Source organism: Rhinatrema bivittatum, unplaced genomic scaffold, assembly GCF_901001135.1.
Source record: "Rhinatrema bivittatum unplaced genomic scaffold, aRhiBiv1.1, whole genome shotgun sequence".
Taxonomy (NCBI): Eukaryota; Metazoa; Chordata; class Amphibia; order Gymnophiona; family Rhinatrematidae; genus Rhinatrema; species Rhinatrema bivittatum.
In genome coordinates this window covers 8149-33219 of record NW_021820934.1, presented here as the reverse complement: position 1 = coordinate 33219, position 25071 = coordinate 8149, and the positions used below count along the sequence as shown (strand labels likewise).

The 25071-nt window shown below is 46.4% G+C and overlaps 1 protein-coding gene across 1 annotated transcript; it reads left to right on the top strand.

The window, feature by feature from the left end:
* The first annotated feature begins 449 nt into the window (after positions 1-449).
* LOC115082302 (E3 ubiquitin-protein ligase TRIM39-like) lies at positions 450-19849 on the top strand. The gene is made up of 7 exons (XM_029586534.1): positions 450-870; positions 6003-6098; positions 11178-11408; positions 13382-13404; positions 15644-15762; positions 17729-17749; positions 18958-19849. Exons 1-7 carry the CDS (start codon positions 484-486, stop codon positions 19497-19499), a joined length of 1419 nt encoding a protein of 472 aa, XP_029442394.1. The 5' UTR covers positions 450-483; the 3' UTR covers positions 19500-19849.
* The last annotated feature ends 5222 nt before the right edge of the window (positions 19850-25071 follow it).

The window sequence follows — 25071 nt, the reverse complement described above, 5'->3', positions numbered from 1 at the left end:
CATAGAAGAATTTCACCGGCTTTACTGAAGCACAGATCATGATATTTATATTCTGAAATTGAGAGCAGTTCTCCTTCTCAGTGTGTGTGTGTATAGATATACGTTTGGAATAGAAAGAACAAGCCACTCTCATAACTTGTCTGGCTGCTTCTAAATTCTATTCCAAACTTTCCAAAAGTACTCGGTTCTACAGAAGAAAAACTGTAGGTGAACCAAAACAGGCGTTTATTGAGTTTATCTCTCTAAAGTTCACCACGATGTAAAAATACAGTGAAACACAGTGGTGAAAGGGGAACAAGTTGGCTTTTCTGAAGTTTTATGTGTAGTAAACCCAGAAACACAGCTTGAAAAATAATTTTCGATAGAGCACACTCCAGAGAGAGAGAGAGAGACCCTCCCTTTCTGTGACGCTGCTAGAGAAGAAATGAAAGTAAAAGTAGAGTCTGCACTTCTCCTCTCAGGAGCGTGGCTGCAGGGAGCAGCATGGAGTCTCTGCGGGAGGAAGCTTCTTGTTCCATCTGCTTGGATTATTTTATAGACCCGGTAACCATAGACTGTGGCCACAACTTCTGCCGCTCCTGCATCACTCGGGCCTGGGAGGGCTTAGATACAAACTTCCCCTGTCCCAAGTGCAGAGAAACATCTCAGCAGAGGAACCTCAGGCCTAACTGGGAGCTGCGGAATCTGATAGAAAGGGTGAAAAAGATGTCAGAGAGAAAAGGAGAGGAAACTCTCTGCCAGAAGCATGAAGAGAAATTAAAATTGTTCTGCACAGAGGATTGGAAAGCGATCTGTCTTATCTGTAAGGAAGGAAAGGAGCACAGATCTCACAGTGTGGTCCCCATAGAGGAGGCAGTGCAGGATTACAAGGTGAGTGTCAGCATCTTTATTATTACAGTGGTCCCAGGTGTTGCAGCTCTGATGTAAGCTGTGCACCCTTGGCCCCAGATGGTGTTGTCGCTACCTGAGCTGGGTAGCCCCAAAGGTCACCACCGTCAGGAGGCAAGGCTGGAGGAGAGCAGGGGCCAGCTGCCTCGTTCCCCGCAGGTTGAACCCTTGAGTACCGGGGCTGGCTGGTCATAGGTGGGCCCCTGCAAGAAGGATCTTGTGGTACAGCCATGCGAAGCAGAGAGTCAGAAGGCAGGCGACGAGCAGTCAATGTGGGTCCGGTCCGAAGATCAGAGGCAGGCGGCAAGCAGCCACGGTGAGATCCAATCCAAATGTCAAAGCCAGGGAGGTTCGTCCAAAGGAAGCTAGCACGGGAACTGGGAGGCTGGAGCGAGTACTGGAAGGCAGGAGCAGGAACGCAGAAACCCACGAGGAATTCAGTACGAGGAGACTCGTTGCCAAGCCATCCGTAGGCAGCCTGGGAGAGCCTTAAGTAGGCCAGGGCCAATGACATCATTTCACGAAGCCGGCGGTGATTTCCCGCTGTTGGCCCTTTAAATCATGGCAAGAGCCGTGCGCACCTGCGTATGGAGATCCCGTGCTGAGGAGGAGGATGGCGGCGCTCCTTGCGCAAACAGAGCAGAGGAGATCCAGGCGGCATGGGGTACTGACGGATGGACTGCAAGCGGAGAGATGGCTGGCCGCAGCCAGGGACTCGAGACCGGGCACAGCGTCAGGGAGGATTTGGAGGGTAGGTGGAGCCCCATAACCGGTGAGTGTAACACCAGGTCACAGATCTCACACCCTACTCCCCATAGAGGAGGCTGTGCAGGAATACAAGGTGAGTGTCAGTATCTTTATTATCACAGTGTGTCCCAGGTCACAGATCTCACTCCCTGATCCCCATAGAGGAGGCTGTGCAGGAATACAAGGTGAGTGTCAGTATCTTTATTATCACAGTGTGTCCCAGGTCACAGATCTCACTCCCTGATCCCCATAGAGGAGGCTGTGCAGGAATACAAGGTGAGTGTCAATATCTTTATTATCACAGTGTGTCCCGGGGTCACAGATCTCACACCATGATCCCCATAGAGGAGGCTGTGCAGGAATACAAGGTGAGTGTCAGTATCTTTATTATCACAGTGTGTCCCAGGGTCACAGATCTCACTCCCTGATCCCCATAGAGGAGGCTGTGCAGGAATACAAGGTGAGTGTCAGTATCTTTATTATCACAGTGTGTCCCAGGTCACAGATCTCTCTCCCTGATCCCCATAGAGGAGGCTGAGCAGGATTACAAGGTGAGTGTCAGTATCTTTATTATCACAGTGTGTCCCAGGTCACAGATCTCTCTCCCTGATCCCCATAGAGGAGGCTGAGCAGGAATACAAGGTGAGTGTCAGTATCTTTATTATCACAGTGTGTCCCAGGTCACAGATCTCACTCCCTGATCCCCATAGAGGAGGCTGTGCAGGAATACAAGGTGAGTGTCAGTATCTTTATTACCACAGTGTGTCCCAGGTCACAGATCTCTCTCCCTGATCCCCATAGAGGAGGCTGTGCAGGAATACAAGGTGAGTGTCAGGATCTTTACTGTCCCAGGGCGTCCTGGCGGGGCCACTTTAACCTCCTAATTGTCCCTGAGCAGTCTTTTGTGGATGGATCCTTTTATTATTTCCATATTATCCAGCACGCTCCCTCTCCTCCCCAATCCTAGCAATCTCCTCCATATCTCCCGCCCCATTACTCTGAGGCTGCTGACCCACTGCTGCAGCTTTCCTCCTCTGTGCTGACTGCGGATGAGGGAGCTGTATGATGCCTTGTCCTTCTGCGCTGCTGCCCAACACAGGCCACTGCTCCATTCCTCCAGCCCCTGGGCCCAATGCAGATATATTTCTATCTTCTTCAAGCCCTCACAGGCGGATATAAGTGCCGTATGAGGCATTTTCCATCCCCCAGCCAATGCAGGCTGAGACAGTGTGGAGTGACATCATTGTGCTATGTGGAGACTTGGTGCAGGGGGATCAGGCTGCCTAAGAGATCCTCCCTCCTTGTACACCTATCCCGTGATATAACTTTCAGGATTATTGTCCCTGCGTTGAGGTTCTGATAATGAAACTCAGTAGTCATTATGACCCCACCTCCTGGAATAATCCAGTAAAAGCAAGCCCTTTAAATTTCAAACTTATGTCATATATAGAGAGAGATGGATAGTTAGACATGTATACAGATATATATTACACACACACACACGCAGGCACGCAATGCAAACTTTCAGAAATCATGTCCGTGTTAGACATCGATGCTGTATTAGTTGAAGATAATCTCTGAATTGGCTGGCTGCTCTGAACTCAGGTGTTTCTCCCTACTACTGAAAGTATAGAAAAAAATCATATTTTGTTATTATCTCAGTAACAGTAACATAGAGGGGTGGTTCTACAATGAGGCAGGGTGAGGCGGCCACTTCAGGCGGCAAACTTTGGAAGCAGCACAGACTGCCTCCCTAAACCCCTCCAGCGGCCGCCTCACCCTGCCGCCAAAACAACAAAGGACCCGCGGGCCTCCGGTGGATAGTGCTGCGTATAATTCCCCCCTCCTGCGCAGAAAATGGCAAAGATGGAGGAGACCCCCAGCGTGCCGCAAGCGGCGCAAAGATGATAGGCCTGGTGAGCTGCGAGCAAAGCCCGTCCCACTCACAGCGAAGATGAAGGCCCCAGTGAGTGAGTGTGTAGAGGTGTGAGTGTGTGTGTGTGTGTGAGTGTGTGTGTGTGTGTGTGTGTGTGAGATTGCAAACCGGGGGGGGGGGGGGGGGGGGGGGAGAGAGCACATGTGAGTGAGCGTGTGGGAAACGGAAAGAAGGGGAGGGAGGGGTAAGGGGGCAGAGAGGAGGACAGGGGGGCACCATCTCTTTCCTTACCTCAGGCAGCAGTTTGCCTTGAGCCGTCCCTGGTAACACAAACTTCCTCCATTACCAGATAATTTATGAAGCAACACAAAACCCTGCGAAAAAGTCACTCGGAACCTTTATAGCATACCTGCCTCACCAAAACAGCACTAACTTCTCAGACCTCAAACAGCAACAACATTACCTATGAAAAGACAACGCTATAAATATCACACTGGACCCTCCTACTGGGCAAACAGAAGAAGCCAGGCTGCTGTAGATCCCTACACAGGACCTTCATGCCAGCAGAATGTTTTTTTACATTTAACTCTTTTCCCCTTGAGCTCACCTTTGCATTGATGGCTTTAAGTGTGTTATAAAGACTGTGCCCAGAGTTGACATGTGCCGCACCGACAGGCATATTCTTCTGCTGAAGGTGCCTTCCCCAGAGAGCTTATACTTTGATTTAACTGCAGGGAGTGGATGGGCATCTATAAAGGAAGAGTATGCACTTTGGTGCTGTGCATGTCAGTTTTGGTAGAATATCACAGGCCAGGCCATTTTGGCAAAGGATAGCATGGCAAGTTAGATCTAAGCATAAGCTGTCTTGGCCAAGCACCATGTGTCAAAGTTGGGATGTGCAGGGCCTATGTACTCTTCTTCTGTATTATTTTATTTGATATACCCCAAATCCACGTAATGCCATCAATGCAAGTCACTTCATAAATACATAATTACAAAATACAATACTTGCATACTAAATCCAAGAAAACCATTCATTACATATTTCACAATAATACAGTTATATAAACTACACAAAAACAAATTAAAATTACATAAAACAAACATTCTCTAGCTATCTAAAGAGATCGAAATTATCCAATGACAAGTAAATAAACTTATAATTAAAACTACATACCCCCATAAGCCTGGGTAAGTAACTCTTAGGGCATTTATTTATTTATTTATTTATTTCGGATTTTTATATACCGACATTCTCAATACAAGTATCGAATCAGGTCGGTTTACATATAACAAAACCTTCGCACAAATGGCGTTACATGGAACAGCGTTTCTTAACATATAGCATTTAGCATTTGAATGACCCCTAATGCTAACAGATTAATTTGAAGAAAAAGTATGTTCTGACATGGACCATGTTCCTGGAGTCTGAGAGGAACCCGTGTGGGTGCCCCATCCTTTGGTAGATGCGTTGGTGACCAAAGTCACTTAATAGGATAAAGGTCAAAGGGTGGATCCCACTTCTAGAACAGCAGGATTGAGCAATGTCCACATCATGCTAGTTATCACCACTGAAAAAGATAGTGGCTGAATTAACTGGTCCCATTGCGAACCAAGGCCCCACCATTGAGGTCTCATGTTGAGACGGATGAGAGGAACTGCCACAGCCATGTGGCCAAGGACCATCAGAATCACTTGAGACGGAGCTTGAGGACACTGATGGATCCTGAGTCAATGCTTCTGGATGGAGGGAACACTCTTTCCTCCAGAGAGTCTGTCCAAGCCTCGATGAATTTTCTCCTTTGATAAAGTTTGATTTGGGATAATTGATGAGGGATCCCAAGGATTGAAGAAGGCGAATCGCCCTGTCCCTGGAGTCCAACACTATCTCCTGGGAAGGCCCTGTCACCAGGCAGTCATCTTGATATGGGAAGACACAGATCCCTTAGTGATGTAGGCGTGCCGCCTCTATCACCAAACTCTCTTGGAGCCGCTGAGAGACCGAACAGAAGGACCTTGTATTGATAGTGAGCCTTGCCTACCACAAACCTGCGGAATTTCCAATGCAAGGGGTGGATGAGGATGTGAGCAGCAGTTTCTCCAGCAGTCACGCAAGTTCTGAACCGTATTGAGTTGATTGGCTGCAATGAGGGCAATCAGCATGGAGTCCTATAGCTTAGGGAGTGTTGGAGAAGATATGGGTCTTGGTTAGGAGAAACAGGAGCAGAGCAATTTCTTTTCTCTTCTGTTGTGTCCTGTGCTCTAGTCTCATTCCTCCCATCCTGGGGAGGGGCTGGATGAGAGAAAGCAGCAGCCTGTGATCCCAGGGCTTAGGATTCAAGGAAGCACCCTGGTACAATGTTCATCCTGATGTGTCACTCTTGGGCTAATTATAGTATAAGACAGGAGGATCTGAGAGCCATTTAATCCTGATTTATAACATCAAACGTACTATTCAAATTTTTCAGTTAGATCTGTTTAATATTCACAGGAAAAATATGAAAACCACTTGGGTCCACTGAGGAAGGAGCTGAAAGAGATTCAGGCGTTTAAATCCAGTGAAGAGAAGAAAGCTGAGGAGCTGAAGGTGGGTGTCTGTGTCTCCGTCTGAGCGGTCATTGCTCCTATCAAGTTGGAAGTAGCATGAGTAAGATTAATGAGAATACTACTTAGCAACTCATTTTCAGGCCAATGCAATCATGGCACTGTGCGCTGGATTTTAGCACAAAGTTTTAATGCACAGGGAACAAGTTTTTTAAACTGCCGATGCATCAAGCTAATGATATGCTAATGCATCAGGAGATAAAAAGTGCCTATACTGAGCTACAATGTGTGTTCTGCACAGGCTGAGCCACATTTTAACTCTAGGTGTGGATGGGAGGACAGGGGAAGATAGAGACTGTGCTGAGAGTGAAATTAAATTAGATTTAGGAAGTTGCTTTAAACTATTTTATTTAACCAAGCTTATGAAATTCTTTAGATGTAGCTAACTATAATTAATTCAATGAAAATGAAAGGTAACCTTGTGGCTGCAGTAAATATTCTGTCATGAATATCTAAGGTGATAAGTGGCTAATTTTAGAACATAAGAACATAAGAAATTGCCATGCTGGGTCAGACCAAGGGTCCATCAAGCCCAGCATCCTGTTTCCAACAGAGGCCAAAACCAGGCCACAAGAACCTGGTAATTATCCAAACACTAAGAAGATCCCATGCTACTGATGCAATTAATAGCAGTGGCTATTCCCTAAGTACTTGATTAATAGCCATTAATGGACTTCTCCTCCAAGAACTTATCCAAACCTTTTTTGAACCCAGCTACACGAACTGCACTAACCACATCCTCTGGCAACAAATTCCAGAGCTTTATTGTGCGTTGAGTGAAAAAGAATTTTCTCCGATTAGTCTTAAATGTGCTACTTGCTAACTTCATGGAATGCCCCCTAGTCCTTCTATTATTCGAAAGTGAAAATAACCGAGTCACATCTACTCATTCAAGACCTCTCATGATCTTAAAGACCTCTATCATATCCCCCCTCAGCCGTCTCTTCTCCAAGCTGAACAGCCCTAACCTCTTCAGCCTTTCCTCATAGGGAAGCTGTTCCATCCCCTTTATCATTTTGGTTGCCCTTCTCTGTACCTTCTCCATCTCAACTATATCTTTTTTGAGATGCGGCGACCAGAATTGTACACAGTATTCAAGGTGTGGTCTCACCATGGAGCGATGTAGAGGCATTATGATATTTTCCGTTCTATTAACCATTCCCTTCCTAATAATTCCTAACATTCTATTTGCTTTTTTGACTGCTGCAGCACACTGAGCTGATGATTTTAAAGTATTATCCACTATGATGCCTAGATCTTTTTCCTGGGTGGTAGCTCCTAATATGGAACCTAACATCGTATAACTACAGTAACGGTTATTTTTCCCTATATGCAACACCTTGCACTTGAACCCACTTTAATTATTCTTAACTGGTTTAGATTTTGTCTGATGATTTGTAGTGTGTTAGTATTGTTTTTTATTATGAAACTTTCATTGTAAACCACTTAGGAAAAATTTTGTAAGTGGTACATAAATATTTAAGATAAATAAAATAAAAAAATGATAGCCAGAAAGGTCAGTTCTTATCTGGCTCTCAGGCCAGCAAACAGTGTCAGAAGAGTTGGGAAGACTTCTGTTTTATAATTTTAACTGCCAGCACAGCAGTGCTCGAAATTTAATTCCATCTCTGACCATGAGTAAAATTTCCAGCGTTAATAAACCTGGGGTCAGGCCAAGCGCACCTCTCTGCATCAGGGAGTAAGGTTGCCAACGGGCTCCAGATTTTCAGGACAGGTGGATCCAGTCCTGGTTTTACTCCCCTGCTAGTCTTGCTTTTCTTAGGGAATTCAATAGGAAAATCAGAATAAGTCCCAGCATGCAGTGGGGTAAAACCAGGACTGGATCCATCTGTCCTGAAATTCTGCAGGCCATTGGCAATCCTATCGGGGAGTAATGCTTAATGCCCTCACTAGCATGGGATTTCCATGTGAGGGTGCTAAACAGGACTCCGAGTTTTGAGCGAGTAAAACTCCTTGCTGTATCTGCAGTAAGGTTTACACTCACAAAATGTGTGTTCAGATGTGGGTAAAGCTGTCCGTTCGGCTGCAGGCACCTCGCTACATCGGCCTGTTTGTGCAGATGCTAGCCTGGAGTACTTCCAGCTGCCTGACATACATAGGGGCTGATGCAATATTTGTGCATAGAAAATGGGCACTCAATGTTGAGCGTTCGCTTTCCTAAAGCAGCCCAGCCACCACTCCTGGGCGTGCGATGCAATAATTAAATGAGGGGCTCGAGCTAAAAAGGAGGCGCTAGGAAAAATTGTGCATCCCTAGCGCCTCCTCGGCATCAGGCACACAGGAGAGGTGGCGGTCAGCGGGTTAGGAAAATGGATGCTCAGTACGAACGTCTTTCTCCCGCTACCGGCACAATATACTCGGACCGGACTGTCTATCTTGTGCGTTTATATTGGGCACCCAGAATTTTTTTTTTACCTGAATCTGCTTTCTGTGGTTCTCCCTACTTAGTATCCTGACGATACAGAAAGCAGAATTTTTTCTTTTTATCAATGAGCCCTTGAGCGTGGCCTACCTTTACGCCAGCTCTGGGCGAATTGGCCGCGTAGGCAATTTTTTGCATCGCGGGGATTAGCTAATTTCTACATGGAATTTGCTCGTGAGCACTATTAGCCACACAGTGGTTTGGACACGCGTTTTGGACGCGCTAATCCCCGTATTGCATCAGGGGTTATGAACACATGCGTGTTAAGCTGTGTGCTAGCTGCAGGGCATGGTATTGCTTTGGCCCCATACTGAGGAGTCTTGAGAGAGTAAAAGCCAATGTTTTTCTGAAAATATGACGCATGATCCAAAGAAAGAAGAGCAGTTTAATACAGTGGCTGTTGCAACAGGAACAATAAAAATGGCTGGTGCGTGATGCACTCAGCTTCCCGTCTCACAGGGTCAGCGTACGCTAGAGGGGAATCACCTCGCAGGCCCTGGTAGGAAGGAGAGAGTGAGTGCTGGGTTTAGGATCTGGGAGGAGAGAGGACCATAGACAGTCCTGATTCTCTGTCACATGGGCTTTGTGAGCTGGGTGATCCCCTTCCCATGGGGCCGATGTAATAAAACCCATGCTAAAGCTGGAGTTAACTCAGAATCCACGCTAAAAATGTTCTAGACGGAGAGGCCAAACCCCCGACCTCACGCTCACCTTAAACAAAAACAGAGCCGGGCCGAGTGGCACTCCCACCCTCCTACCTTCAAGGGGGCTGATGTAACTGGGCCCAGTGAGGGGAACCCGCCTCCAGGGTGATAGAGAAAGAGGGAGACAGGATTAGCAGCAGAGCCTTCGTCAGCCCTGCAGCTCATTACCACAACTGCTGTATCCCTTACCCCCTCTTCTTCTCATCTCTCTCACCCCTTATCCTTGCTCTCTGACCTCACTCTTACCTCCCCTGCTCCACTGCTCTCTCACACTTTTCCTGCACTCACCTCCCCTTTGCTCTCACCTCTTCCATGCTGTCATCACTCTTTCCATTTCATCTCCTCCCTTGCTTTTCAACCCCTACACTGCTCTCACCTCATCTCTCCCACTCTCCTTCCGTCTCTCATCTTACTCTTCCTCTCTCACCTCCCCTTCCTCCTTGTATGGTCACCCAGCCTGGGAAATTTTGAGTTGTGATCACTCTAAGATTTGGAGTGGGTTAACATGGGGAGGAGAGGTCTCATCTACTTTCTCTCTTCCAATCCTCCACCGTACCCTCTCTCACACATTCTTTCTCTCTATCTTCCTCCCTCCAGCACACTTCCCCCATCCCCCGGCCCAATCCCAACACTCCCCTTTCCTCAGGCCCAAACCCAGCACTCTGCCTTTTCTCTCACCTCAGCACACACCCTCTGCCTTTTACAAAGAATCTCCCCCAGCAAAGAACAACCTTGTGCTTCCTGCTGCATCATGCAGGGAACAGGAGGGAAGGGGGTGGGAATTGGACTGAGGCTGGAGCATAAAGAGAAGAGTCACTCTGTTCCCAATCCAGCCCCTGATCTCCTGTTGTTCCTCCCCCCTACTCTTTTGTCCTTCCCCCTCCTCTCCTGTGCATTGAACAGAAGGGAAGGGGTTGAGGTTGGAGTGGCCAGAGAAGAGAAGAGATACTCTAGGCCCTAATCCAGCCCCTCCCCTCCTATTGTTCCACCTCCCTTCTCTTTTGTCCTTTCCCCTCACTACCTGTGCAGGGAATAGAAGAGGAGTGGTTGAGGTTGGAGTGGCCAGAGTAAAGAAGAGATACTCTAGGCCCTAATCCAGCCCCTTCCCTCCTGTTGCTCCTCCTCCCTTCTCTTTTGTTCTTTCCCCCTCCCCTCCTGTGCAGGGAATAGAAGAGGAGTGGTTGAGGTTGGAGTGGCCAGAGTAAAGAAGAGCTATTGTAGGCCCTAATCCAGTCCCTCCCCTCCTGTTATTTTTCCTTCCTCATGGGCAGCATGCACAGGACAGGAAAAGAAGGGCAGCACCCAGAGATTTCCTGAGCATTTCAGGAAACCTGGTGAAAACCCAGAGAGTTCCCAGATGGGGCAGACTTCTTAATAGGCAGAGCAGGACAGGGGTTCTGAACCCCAGCCCTCAGGACACCCCAAGCCAGTCAAGTTTCTAGGATATCCACAATGAATAAGGATGAAAGAGATTTCCATACGATGGAGGCAGAGCATGCAAATCTATCTCATATATATTCATTATGGATATGGAGAACCACTGGAGTAGGTAACTACTTAGAGGCAGCTGCCCTGCCACCAGAAGCTCATTCTGTCACTGATAGCAGCTTCAGCAACCATTCCTGGGCCACTGTGTCAGTATTTTAGGACAGAGAGCTGATGCATCATCCAGGGTAGACCATGCCAAGGTTCGCCACAGTTTGTGCCTAGGGACAGCCAGAGGGTTAAATCCACAGCTGATTCCCAGGAGTGATGATTTGCAACTTCTCTTGTCATAAAGCTCCGAATAATACAAACAATGGTACAGACTGTGACTCTCTTTATTGCAGGGACAGGCTCCACTGTTGCATGCAATAAAATATATTGTCAGTGTCAGTGAAATTTTTTTCTCTTTGCTCTTATCTGTTGAATGTAGTGTGAGACAGCGATCAAGAGAGAGAAAATCCTGTCTGAGTTTGAGGAGCTGCACCAGTTCCTGAATGAGGAGCAGCAGATCCATCTCTCAAGGCTGGAACAGGAAGAGAAGGAGATTGTAAAGAAAATCAGGGATAATGTGAGCCAGCTAGAAGAGCAAAGCTCCTCTCTCCAGAAACTGATCTCAGAGATAGAGGAGAAGTGCCAGCAGCCCGCCGTGGAGTTACTGAAGGTGAGACGGAATTACAAATCCCCAGACTCCAGAATAGACTGGGCCCCACTTTGCCCGATTCGCAATAGGGACGTGCATTTGTTTGAAATGAAATAGGAAATGTCAGTGACATTTCCTATTTCATTTTGTTTCAGAGCAAAAGCAATGAGACGCAGGCTGAAGCCACTGAAAATTCATAAAGGCCATCCAAAACGAATGCCAGTTTCATGTGAGACACTTCACCTGCACAAAAGTGTTCGAGGCATTAGCCATGAGGATTACTGGGAGTTCAATTTGCCCGTCCTGGGGACCCCCAGGAGAACAGCACTGTCTGCTGGGACAGGGGTGTGCCTGGTAGCCAAGAAGAGAGAGAGAAAGTGGCTCACCAAGGCTACTGGAATAAGTGCTGAGCCGTTTTCTGGGAAAGAGGGCACAGCTTACCAAAGTTCATTACACCTCCGAGGTCACTACTCGGGGACACCATACAAAACACCAGTTCCTCAAAATAAGAGGACGTACGAGTCCTGTAATAATCGACTCCCAACCAGGCCTCAATCTTAGCCTCTGATAACCTAAGCACGGTATCATCCTAAGGCCATGCTATCATCCTCATGAAAAAAGGTGCACAATTGCGCCTTCCACTCTGAAGGCACCACCCCTTCAGATGAGCGATTCAGGCCGAACCTCAGGCTACTCCCGAGCCAACTCCGGGCTGGGAAACAGATAACCATAGCAGGTTTTATTTATTTGTTTGCATTTCATGGGAACCTGATTGCGTGTCTGGGATCTGTAAGTGAAACCAAGCCAACGGAAGGCCTCCTCCTGGCTTCAGGCTTCTGCAATTCATAGAAAGACAGGTTGAAAGATATAAAGAGATCCAGAGAAATGGTTTACAAAGCAGAGTCATCCAGAAAGGAAAACCTTAAAAAACTGCAGCGTCCAAGGAAACCAGAGCTGGAAGGAGTCTCAAATCCTCCGAATCCTCAAACAATGCTGCTGTAATACAGACCCAGCCAGAGGTGAAGGACTTAACATGGCCATCAGCCTGCCCTAAGTAAACTCCAGAGAAAAATACATCGATAAGGCCACCGCTCATAGTGCAGGCCGGGGCTCATTCCTGTAGCAAGAGAAAGGCACCGAAAGCTCAGATTCCCGGGGGGATCCACTTGAAATAGCCTGAAAATGACATATGCATTCCTGTGGTAGATGCTGGACTGCCGCTCATGCCGTAGGCCCAGCAGTGGCAGCCGCGCTCAAATTCTCACAGGTGCAGGCCTGGCACCTCCCCCAAAGCTGTGCAATACAGGAAACACTGAATCCCACTGAAAAACAAAGTCCCCCAGCAGGTACTTACCCGAAGTCTGTCCCAGCCTCTCTGGATGAACTTGCTCTGATTAAAAGGCCCCGTTTCTTTCTTTTCTTTAAACACTTCTGGAGCAGAGACAGAGGAGGGGGTGCGGACAGTGAGCATCCTCATTGTAAAGCTGAAAATTCTGCCTTAAAGCTTCCCTGGGTATTTTTCTATGGAAAGTCTCTCTCCCCTCAGGGACTGGGAACCTGCAGGATGGGTTCGCTCTTCTGGTGTAGCAGGAGTCTGGCCCAAGACATCTTCAATGGGCTCGCAGTCCTGTGCAAACCAGGGACCAGGCCCGAGAATCCATCAGTGCCTGGAGAAATCCTGCTGCACCACCATCTGCTGGCGGCAGAGATTACTGGCTTTTCACTATGCTGATCCACCTCCGTAAAGTGGCGATAATGTCACAAAGGAAAGCACTGCGCTCGGCCTCCATCTGCTGGCAGGGGGACATAATCCACTTGTCTTGACTGGACTGGTATAACAGGATGAAATGGAAACAATACTTATTTTCTCTCAGCAAACAACCTGGAACTAGACTGCACAGAGCCGTGTGCCTGAAGTTGTAGTGTTTATAATGACTGCTGTATAAGCCATATAATATAAACAGTAATAATCTCTCTTTCTCTCTTCTCTCCAGGATGCAAAGGCCACCCTGAGCAGGTACAGCTCTGTTCTGATTGCTCTCATTCTGCATGAAATAGCAGCTCTGTAATGTCACTGTGGGACCTGCCCCTCCCCAGTGACTGAGGAGAGGATGGGAGAAAGACCTGCTCTCACACTCCTAGTACTGGGGTCTCACCCGCTTTCCTATTCACCTCACCCCACTATCCTCTCTCTCCATAACATTAGAGAGAGAAAACCCGTGGAGAGTGAGCATAAAACAATATAAATTATTACTAGCACTGAATGCCCCTGATCATGGAGCTCTCTGAGACTGACGGGCAGGACTGGGCATTGCAGGCGGAGCTTATTATAAATCATTAAGAACATAAGAAATTGCCATGCTGGGTCAGACCAAGGGTCCATCAAGCCCAGCATCCTGTTTCCAACAGAGGCCAAAACCAGGCCACAATAACCTGGCAATTACCCAAACACTAAGAAGATCCCATGCTGCTGATGCAATTAATAGCAGTGGCTGTTCCCTAAGTAAAATTGATTAATAGCCATTAATGGACTTCTCCTCCAAGAACTTATCCAAACCTTTTTTGAACCCAGCTACACTAACTGCACTAACCACATCCTCTGGCAACAAATTCCAGAGCTTTATTGTGCGTTGAGTGAAAAAGAATTTTCTCCGATTAGTCTTAAATGTGCTACTTGCTAACTTCATGGAATGCCCCCTAGTCCTTCTATTATTCGAAAGTGAAAATAACAGAGTCACATCTACTCGTTCAAGACCTCTCATGATCTTAAAGACCTTTATCATATCCCCCCTCAGCCGTCTCTTCTCCAAGCTGAACAGCCCTAACCTCTTTAGCCTTTCCTCATTACCTGCACTGAATGCCCCTGATCATTGAGCACTCTGAGACTGACGGGCAGCACTGGGCATTGCAGGCGGAGCTTATTATAAATTATTAGCAGCACTGAATGCCCCTGATCATGGAGCTCTCTGAGACTGACAGGCAGGACTGGGCATTGCAGGCAGAGCTTATTATAAATTATTACCTGCACTGAATGCCCCTGATCATGTAGCTCTCTGAGACTGACGGGCAGCACTGGGCATTGCAGGCGGAGCTTATTATAAATTATTAGCAGCACTGAATGCCCCTGATCATGGAGCTCTCTGAGACTGACAGGCAGGACTGGGCATTGCAGGCAGAGCTTATTATAAATTATTACCAGCACTGAATGCCCCTGATCAAGGAGCTCTCTGAGACTGACGGGCAGGACTGGGCATTGCAGGCAGAGTTTATTATAAATTATTACCAGCACTGAATGCCCCTGATCATGTGGCACTCTGAGACTGACAGGCAGGACTGGGCATTGCAGGCGGAGCTTATTATAAATTATTAGCAGCACTGAATGCCCCTGATCAAGGAGCTCTCTGAGACTGACAGGCAGGACTGGGCATTGCAGGCAGAGCTTATTATAAATTATTACCTGCACTGAATGCCCCTGATCATGGAGCTCTCTGAGACTTACAGGCAGGACTGGGCATTGCAGGCGGAGCTTATTATAAATTATTACCTGCACTGAATGGTTCTGATCATGTAGCTCTCTGAGACTGACGGGCAGCACTGGGCATTGCAGGCGGAGCTTATTATAAATTATTACCTGCACTGAATGCCCCTGATCAAGGAGCTCTCTGAGACTGACGGGCAGGACTGGGCATTGCAGGCAGAGTTTATGATGACTTTCTTCTTTTTTGTTTGGGCAGGAGTCAGGACCTCTCCTCCTTAGAAGATGAGCAGTGTTGTCTGCTGCCCTTTTTAACATCTCTGTTTATCCTCTGACCTTTTTGCTTTGAGAGCTGAATGGATGTTACTCTGTGCATGCAGACAATGTCCATTGCTGCACCCATTGGGGAAGGATTGGAAAACGTCACTGGCACAACTGAATGCTGTCTTGAATAAGGTCTATGATTGGGAGAGTCAGAATAGTCTTCACCTTAATTCCCAGAAAACAGAAGGATCCTGGATTATGAGACCCTCAGTTCCAGGGAGTTGTTCATCCCATGTTCAGGGCGGTGCTCTGCTCTGGATTATGAAGAGTGAATATAAATCATTAAATGAAGGAATAAAGGCAGCATTGTGGGAGAATATTTTCTGTTTTCTCCTTGTGTCAGCAATCAGCAGAACTTCCCCTCCCTTTCCCCAGCGCACAGTTAGTTAGAAGATCTCTGTCCCATCTCTCTCCCCGGGGACTCCCAGAATAATCCCTGTCACTCTCTTACTCTCAGGTGTCAGGCCGTGAAGTTTCCAAAACCAGAGGCTGCTCCTGTGGGAGAGGGAAAATGTTCGCACCTCAGCTTTCTTCGGCAGTATTTTGTTCTGAAAGATGTGCTCGCCAAACACCAAGGTAAAGAGCCATTTCATTCTCAGGGCTAGCGGGCAGTTGTGATTCGGTGTAGCTGAATGTCTAGTAGTGCTTTAAAATTTAGGGGAGGCCCAATATTAAAATATATCCGGCTCTGTGAGTTAGCCGGAGAAGACTTATCCAGCTCACTTACTCGGGATATTCAGATAAGTTGTAAAATAAGCAGGATAAGCTTATCTGGCTAGCTTTAGATCTGCTATGGGCCAAGTCTAATTTATCTGGTTATCTTAAATGGATAAGGCTGAATATTGCTACTTATCCAGCTAAGTTCCCCAGAAACGTAACGTTACCCACTGACTATCTGGATAACTGTTTAGAGAAGTGCTTAGGGCAGGGCTTCCCAAACCTATGGCCAATGTGACCCCATTTTAGCATTTGAAAATTCACATGACCCCAGAGAATGAACCCCTCCTACCTCCACTCCTCTCACCTCCTTAGCCTATCCCATCCTCCTCCCTCTCACCCAATCTCCCATTCCCTCCTCACCTATCCCGCCATCCCCTTTCTTATCTCCCACCCTTATCTCCTCTCTCTCACCCCCTCCATCCATCTTCACGTCCCCTCAGCTAATCCTCTATCACCTGCAAGATGTTCTTATAACCCTCAACTGATCCTCTGACATCCCCTCCCTCTCACCCCATTCTCCATTCCCTTCTCACTAATCCTGCATTCCCTCTCTCACCGCCCATCCTCATCTCCTCCCCTCCTGCCTTTCCTTACATTTCCCTCAGCCACACTCCAACTCTTTTTACATCTCTCGGCTCATCTTCTGTCATTACCCCTCACCTTCTACCTTATCCAACCCTCCAACCTCTCCTGCATCTCATCCCTCCTTTCAAATAGACCCTCCTGCAACCATCCCCTGGCCAGGCTCAGCTGCAACATTTGCCTTTAGGCCTGGGCCAAAAGGTGGATGACAACGGGTGGGACGAGAGGGCAGGTTGATGGCGGGGCAGATTCAGTGGTGGGTGAAGAGAGAGGAGCAGTAGTAATTTGCACTAATCCATACACACTCAGCCCTGCCCTCCCCTCATGGCTTCTCCCAGGTCTGACAGTGATCTGCAAGCAGTAGCAGCAGCACAGGGCCTGTGGGTTATGCAGGCTCAGAGGCCCTGCAGCGGCCCTGTCCCTTCTCGTGCAGGGCTTCCTGTTACCACGGAAACTCATGCAAGGGCAGTACCACCCCAGGGCCTGTGAGCACGAGCAGGCTCACAGGCCCCACGCTGACTCCCACTACTAATAGTGCTGCTGCTTCTGGTGCATTTGAGGCACTTGTGACCATAGCTGAAGGTGTTGGGGTCCAGACTCACAGTTTGGGAAGCCCTGGCTTAAGTAAGCAGCTTCAGAAAGGTGAGTTTTTTAAAACTGGATTTGAACACGGCCAGAGTGGGAGCATAATGGACAGGCTCAGGAAACCTATTCCAGTCATTCGGTGCAGCAAGGTGGAGTTGGTGGTGGAGGAGAAGGGCACAGATAAGAGTGACCTGACCAATGAATGGGCTTTATGAGGAAGGATGCAGGGAGAGAGAGGAGAAGACAGGTAGTGAGGAGCTGCAGAGTGAGTGCATTTACAGGCGAGTAAGAGAAGAAGACAGGGAGGCTATGGAGCAGCTTGAGAAGAGGGGATAGATGCGCATAGCAGCACTGAAGGAGGAGAAGAGGTGCAGCTGAATTTGGAATAGATTGAAATGAGCGATGGTTCAGGGGGAGGCCTGCAGAAAGCAAGTTGTAGAAGTCTGAGGAGGAGGTGATAAGAGATCTTGAGCATCTGTAGCGTGCTCAGAAAGGAAGGGATGGATTTTAGTGATGTTATACAGGCTTATCTGGGTAAGTTCACCACACTCCCTGCAGCTGAATATCAGGCTGTACTTCTATTGCAAAAATAATGCTTCATTTTAAATTTTTACCATTCCTCAGTATAATTGTTTATCCTTACATTTTCTTTTAGGCAAACTTTCTGCAGAACTAGGTAAGCTTTCTTCAGTTTAAAAAAAAAAACTATTTAAGGTGCATCTCTTGCTTTGGAAAGGCTCCTGTTTCCCTTACAATAAATAGAGAAGGCTGCACACAGAAACAGCAATTACAGGTTTTTATGGTCACAGACAGAGCCCTGAGAAATGAAAGGGACGGTGCCACAGGATTTGGGTTATGTTACTGGCTGAATACTGCAGCATGAAACCAGGGCCAGATTTTGGTGCCCATAGGCAGGACCTGCTGGAGGTGGGACAATAAGGGGAGAGGATAGCGTGTCACTGCAGCGTCCCTCTGAAGTGACGCAGACTCACAGCCCTAAAGCAAACAGGAGCAGCTCCTCTTCAGCCTGATAATTTGCTGCCTTCAGAATTGTCACACTGGGCAGTTGCCTCTTTTTGCCAATGCTTGATGGACCCTTGGTGTGATCCAGCATGGCAATTTCTTATGTTCTTATGAGGGTTCACAAATCCAACCTCTTCGGCTCAGCTGCATGTGGTTGTCTTGTTATTCCCTGGTTAAAATTCCTTTTCTATAGAATCAGTTACTGCAGAGGGGAAATGACCTACAAAGCTCAGGATGGGTTCATCCTGTAATTGATATAATCCTTCCTTTGGAAACTCACTGATTACTGATGAGCTTTACTAATTACTTGATGGCATCAGCTACAGATAGACACATCCCGAGCTTTGCATTCTGTTCAGATTTTGCATTGAGTGAGTGAGTAAAACTGGATCCATCCTTTATTGTTGAAGAGCTCCAGGATTACAGGAGCTGCTCAGGGCTCTTCTGAAGAAGTTTAAAAAGAAAGCCACTGGGGAATGAGTCTGGGTAATTAATTGCACAGTGCATCAGTTACAGGAGCACTGCAGCCCTTCAGGGATCAGTAAGAGACTGAGCTTATTGCACTGTGCTATGGGGAGCCAATGAAGAGACTCGTTTTATGCAGCCTGTGCATGAATGAGCCAATGAGAATCTTTCCTTCATGCATTCACTCAGCAGAGCTGTGAGACCAATAGGATGGAGTACAGATCTATTTGCCAATAAGAGTTGTGTTCTGCAAGCTTGTCAGTGAGTGACAGCCAATAGCAGAGCTTCTATTAATGAACGTGAGTGAGGAAGCTTTCAATGAGGGTTAGAGGTGGGTGTGTGAGGAGCCAATAAGAAGTGTGTGCTCATGTTTATTAATGTGTCTCCTCCCTGCAGTGGATGTGACTCTGGATCCTGAGACTGCTCATCCTAAGCTTGTCCTGTCCAAGGATGGGAAAAGCGTCAGACTCGGAGACACAAGACAGAACCTGCCTGACTCTCCCCAGAGATTTGATACTTGTGTCTTTGTGCTGGGGCGTGAGGGCTTCACCTCAGGGAGACATTACTGGGAGGTGGAGGTGGGAGACAAGACTGGCTGGACATTGGGGGTTTGTAAAGATTCTGTGAGCAGGAAGGGGAATATCACAATAATACCTCAGAATGGATACTGGGCAGTGTTACTGAGGGATGGAGAATACAAGGCCTGCACCTCCCCCTGGTCCCGGCTTCCCCTGAGTGTGAGACCCCGGGCAGTGGGGATCCTCCTGGACTATCAGGCAGGAAAGGTCTCATTTTACGATGCAGATGAGAAATCTCATCTCTTCACCTTCACCCACACCTTCACTGAGAAACTCTGGCCCTATTTCAGTCCTTACCTCAATGAAGGAGGTAAAAATGCCGGAGCTCTGAGAATCCGCCCTCTGCCAGCCTGGGAATGAGAGAGCCGGGCTCAGGGCTGTGATGTGAGATCTGGGAGATGATGAATGTGCAGATCTGCATGAAAGCGTTTGATGGATCAGAGGGGGACAATCAGATTTATTGCATGATTTCTAGAGCTGGGCTCATCTTGTGTTGGTGCAGTGGTTTCGGAGACACCCATCCCTTTTTAAATGTGGCACAATGGAATGGCCTTACATCAGGGCAGGGGTACAGCAATGCGCCCATTATAGCTTAATCTGGAGGTGTGATGACTTCTGTAACTTGATGCCTCTCTCTCTCTCTCTCAACGCTGCTGAAAAGGATATTTTTAAAATTCAGATAACTAAAGAGAATTCGGGGGGGGGGGGGGGGGGGGAGCGCCGGGTTCGATTGCTACCAATGTTAGATTACTGCAGTGCGCTTTTGCTGGGGTTCCTAGTTACAAATACAGCAGCAAGGCTAATTTTGTCATGCCCGAGGAGAGTTAGTGCAGCCTCCACATTGTTACCAGTCCGGATAAGAGCCCAGTTTAAGGGAATGTGCTCAGTGCTTAAGGTTGCGTATGGTGAGGGAGGGAGTTATCTACAACTTTTGGCCCAGATTTATAGACCAAATAGAAGTCCTCGGTCCAACTCAGAATCTTCGTTTGGGTTTTCAAATTATTAATTAAGGATTGTGATGTATGTAACTGCTATCTGTGAATTGCAAGCACATGTACCAGGGATTTTTTAATTGTTTTTAATTGTTTTAAACCCTAATAGGAAGAGATTTTTGGTTTACAGATGCTGCACAGTATCCTTCATTACTTAATCCAGAGAGTTAAGATATTTTAATTTGTTATTAAAGTAGAGATGTGTTTCCTGCATTCATTGTATTAAAAGGTAAACTTCGAATGTGTCAATTATAAGTAAGATATTGCGTTTTGCATTTCCTTGATTACTCACAAGATGATCTGGTATAGTTTACAATCAGACCATTGCATATGTCATTTGACAGACATAATATGATAGACATTTTATAGCAGCAAATTCATTATTACAGTACAAAAATGTAGTTGTAGAGTGGTAGTGTGTTTCACTGCGTGTCAATATGTCAGTACGTAGTGCGTAGTGCATTTCATTGCGTGTCAGATGTTAGTGCATTCAATATGGCTGTGCGATTCAATGCTGGCGTTGTTAATCAGAAGTTTTCAGTTTTCTCATATCTTCTATCCCAGTGTCCTCCCTATGCTTATCCTTCACTCGATACATCCACAGGTTAGTCAATTATTTATTGTTTTTTTCATCTATTGCAGGGCACCTATAAGAATATTCTCTAATACCATGTTAATTATTGTTCTTACTTGTTTCCTATATATTATCTGTTATTTAAAAGTTACATTGGAACGCATGATAAAGTATGAACTCTCTTTTGCTGACGCAGTTTATTTTGAAGCTGTTTCTGGGAAAATTAGAGGAGAAATGATTAAGAATGGGACCTTTGTTAAAGCTTTGTTAAATATGCAGGGCATAGCAAGCGGCAAGATAAGACAGCTGCAGTTCTGACTGTGGGAATTACAGGATGCCGTTTGTAAAAACACAGAGAAAACAAAGACTTAATATTAAAAATTTTGATTCAGTGGCAGGCGCAAGATAAGGATTATTGAAGTTGTGGGCAAGAGGAGGGGCCACTATGCAAGATTAGGAACAAGATCAAATATGATTCGGCGCAAATGATAAAGTAGTGACCCCCCCCTCCCACACACACACACACATATACATATATATACACTGCAATTATGTTCTTTTACCACTGGTGGGGGCTGGGCTCTGGCTATTACCATATGTTCTTAGTGTTTGCAATGTAATTGGTACAAGGCTTCCAAGGATTTGATCATCACTCCTGCACACCTAAAGCACCCCCCCTGGATCCTTGCCTGCAGATCCAGGTTGACTTTATTGAATTAACCCAATGCCAAACTTACAAGTATGTAGGAAGCAATGTTTTGCAGCTTCTCAGCCTCGTCAGAACTGATTTGCCTCCAGGCGCAGGTCACCTATTCAATTTCCAGATGGACTGTGATCTTTTCATCGTATTTTGAGATGTATGGGAACAGGGATCAGGAAGAGAAGAAAAGGGCCCATCCCTGCAACCAGGAACTTAATAATAGACCCGACATCCGAAAGAAGCTGCAGAAGGCCGAAGGCTTTGAGGGCATGAGCCTCAGCCAGTTAAAAGCTATAGCAGACCAGGTATGTGGAAATAGAGAAGTGGAAGAGAAAAGAGAGAAGCAAGTAGACACATGAAGGATAAAGTGACTGTTAGCCGCCGCTCTTGAGGACACTCGGACGGGAAGGAGCCAAGACAATGGCAGACCGCGAAGAGGAGGGGGAACAAGACCCCCCTTGGGAAAGAATCAGTGTGCGTACTGCAAAAATGAAGGCCATTGGAAGCGAGACTGTGAAGAATGGCAAAAGAAATACGGGAGCCCTGCAGTGAATACTAACGACAAAAATGGACCTGCACCGACACAAAGGGGCCGAGGAGGAAGGAGATCTGACAACCCCCACTGGCAGATGGCGGGGGAGGCGACAGCCTGAAGAGACCGGGAGGGAAGAATCCCCACTAACCCTCTGGTGGAAATCCACGAGGGAACACAACAAAATCAGGGGCCTGTTGGACTCAGAGGCCAACGATCTGTCATGACTGCACCAATCGGCCCCCCGATGAAAGAGACTGTTTCTATAGTGGGTGCCTCAGGTCAGGTACTCACTGCTCCTCTGCAGAAAGAATGAACTATACAAGTAGGCGGGACCATGGTATCCCTTATCGGACGGGACCTGCTGTGTAAACTACAGACCACATTGAGATTTCAACCAACAGGGGAAGTTAAAGCCTCCTTCGGGGACCATCCAGTGATACTCATCTGCCCTCTCAGGGAGAAATGGAGATTACTTCCTCAACCAGTCAATACCCAGAAGACACCCCATCATCGACAGAGACGGGATTTGACCTGGAGGATTAGTCGTGAACGCCCCCAGTCTGGATCGAACTAAAGCAAGGCGCCCAAATAGTTAACCAAACCCAATACCCCGTGCCATATGTCGCCAGATGCAGTAATCGGATCTGAGTCAGAAACACCTGAAGCAGGGAGTGCTGGAAGCAACCAGATCTGAGTGGAACACGCCTTTGTCACCAGTAAAGAAACCTGGTACTAACGACTATCGACATGTACAAGATTTAAGAAAAGTGAATACTCAAGTGGCAGATTTGGTAGCACTCGTGCCAAATCCATATTCAATCCTGGCTCAAGTTTCTTCTAGTTCCAAATGGTACAGTGTTATTGATCTCAAAGATGCTTTCTTCTCTGTTCCAATAGCAGAGGAATGTCAGAAAACTTTTGCCATCACTTGAAAAATGCGAAAACTGGAGAAAAGCAGCAGTATACTTAACTCGCCTACCCCAAGGATTTAAAAATTCACCCACTCTGTTCTCGGAGCAACTGGCCAAGGACCTGAAGATGTACCGGATCACACATGGGCCAGTTGTACAATATGTGGATGATCTCTTGATATTTAGGGAAGCATACTATGAATGTGCGGTATCAACCCTATACTTGTTGAAAACTTTGTACTCGAAAGGGTATCGTGCGAGTAAAAAGAAAGCGCAAATTTATGAAATAGAAGTAGAATATTTGGGTTTTCGTCTCAGAGAAGGCACTCGTCGACTTGGAATCTCTCGTACTAGTTCTATAAGACATCAACCTGTACCCACCTGTAAGAATGAACTCCGTGCGTTTTTGGGAGCTGCAGGATATTGTAGACTTTGGATTGCAAACTATGCAATTATTGCTCAACCATTATATGATAAACTACGAGGCAAAGAAACAGAATCTCAGCCCTTTCAATGGAAAAACAAGAATTAACGAATTTACATCAACTGAAAGAAGCCTTGATCTCATCCCCTGCTCTAGGGTTACCTGATATAACAAAACCATTTCATCTGTTCATAGATGAGAAGAAAGGAATGGCCATTGGGGTATTGACTCAAACTTTAGGATCATGGGAACAACCTGTTGCATATTTGTCAAAAGGAATGGACAATGTTGTTAAAGGATGGCCTGGTTGCCTTCGAAGCATTGCTGCTGCATGTTTACTGATACCTGAAGCTGTTAAATTAACATTTGGACAGACTTTACAAGTAACAACTCCTCATACTATTCAAGGACTACTAGAGACTCATGGACCAAAATGGATGACTAATTCACGTCTCGTCAAGTATCAAGCCTTACTGTGTGAACACCTGAAATTCAAATACAAGACAGCAAAAACTTGAATCCGGCTACTCTTATGCCGATACCTGAACCAGTTGCCCATGACTGTGAAGAAGTCATGACTACAATACATAGTAGGCCAGACCTGAGGGATCAACCCTGGCAAGGAGCTTGGACTTTATTCACTGATGGGAGCAGCCAAATCATTCATGGGATACGTTCTGCTGGATATGCTGTAGTATCCGAAGATGAAATCATTGAGGCTCAACCTCTTCCCCCAGGAACGTCTGCACAAAAAGCTGAACTAATTGCCCTTACTCGAGCTTTACAATTGTCAGAAGGAAAAACTGTCAACATATACACAGACTCTAAATATGCCTTTCTTACAATTCAAGTACATGGAGCTTTATATAAAGAAAGAGGTTTTCTAACTGCAGAAGGAAAACAATTAACCAATGCACCAGAAGTACATGAATTACTAAATGCAGTCTGGTTACCTCGCAAAGTGGCTGTAATGCATTGTAAAGCACATACAAGGAAATCAGATCCTATTGCTCAAGGAAATCAAAGAGCAGATAAAGCAGCAAAAGAAGTAACTCAAGAATATTTTCAAACAACAATAACAACATGTCCTCTTTTACAGTTTCCAAACGAGATCTCCATCTATACTACAGAAGAGAATGAATTGGCACAATATGAAAATTTCCATCAACAAAACGGATGGTGGATTATACAAGATGGGCGAATATGGATACCTGAAACTATTGCTTGGACAATAGTTAAAGAAGCACATGATTATACACACCTTGGTCGTGATTCATTGGCAAGATTACTGGAAAAGACATATTATATCAATCGAATCACTCAATTGATTAAACATGCAATTAATCAATGTATCACATGTGCACAGAACAATCCTCGAAATGGACCTGGTCCTGCTCCTGGGCATATCCTTCGAGGAACTATACCTTTTCAAGTTTGTCAAGTTTGGCACCTACATTGTACTTGGAGACCACAAAGTAGTGGATCAGTTGAAGTCAAATGGCCAGATATTCTACCATTAGCTTTGTTGCACATTCGTTGTACTCCAAGAAAATCTGGTCTAACACCGTATGAAATGATGTATGCCAGACCACCACCACTTCCATCATTTCCTGGATCGCTACAAATCCAAGGAGAAATGTTACTCAGTAAACAATTAAAGGGATTACATGATACAGTAATGGCAATTCGTACCTATACATGTGAAACTGAACCACTGATTCTAATTACACCAACTCATAAATTTCACATTGAAGATTCTGTATGGGTAAAAGAATGGGATGACTCTGATTGTCTCA

Bases quoted from the DNA above. Each gene is read 5' to 3' on its own strand.
- LOC115082302 (XM_029586534.1), top strand. From the start codon at position 484: ATGGAGTCTCTGCGGGAGGAAGCTTCTTGTTCCATCTGCTTGGATTAT. The intron at 13,405-15,643 runs GTACAGCTCTGT...TCTTACTCTCAG, and splicing joins GCAAAGGCCACCCTGAGCAG to GTGTCAGGCCGTGAAGTTTC. The intron at 17,750-18,957 runs GTAAGCTTTCTT...TCCTCCCTGCAG, and splicing joins CAAACTTTCTGCAGAACTAG to TGGATGTGACTCTGGATCCT.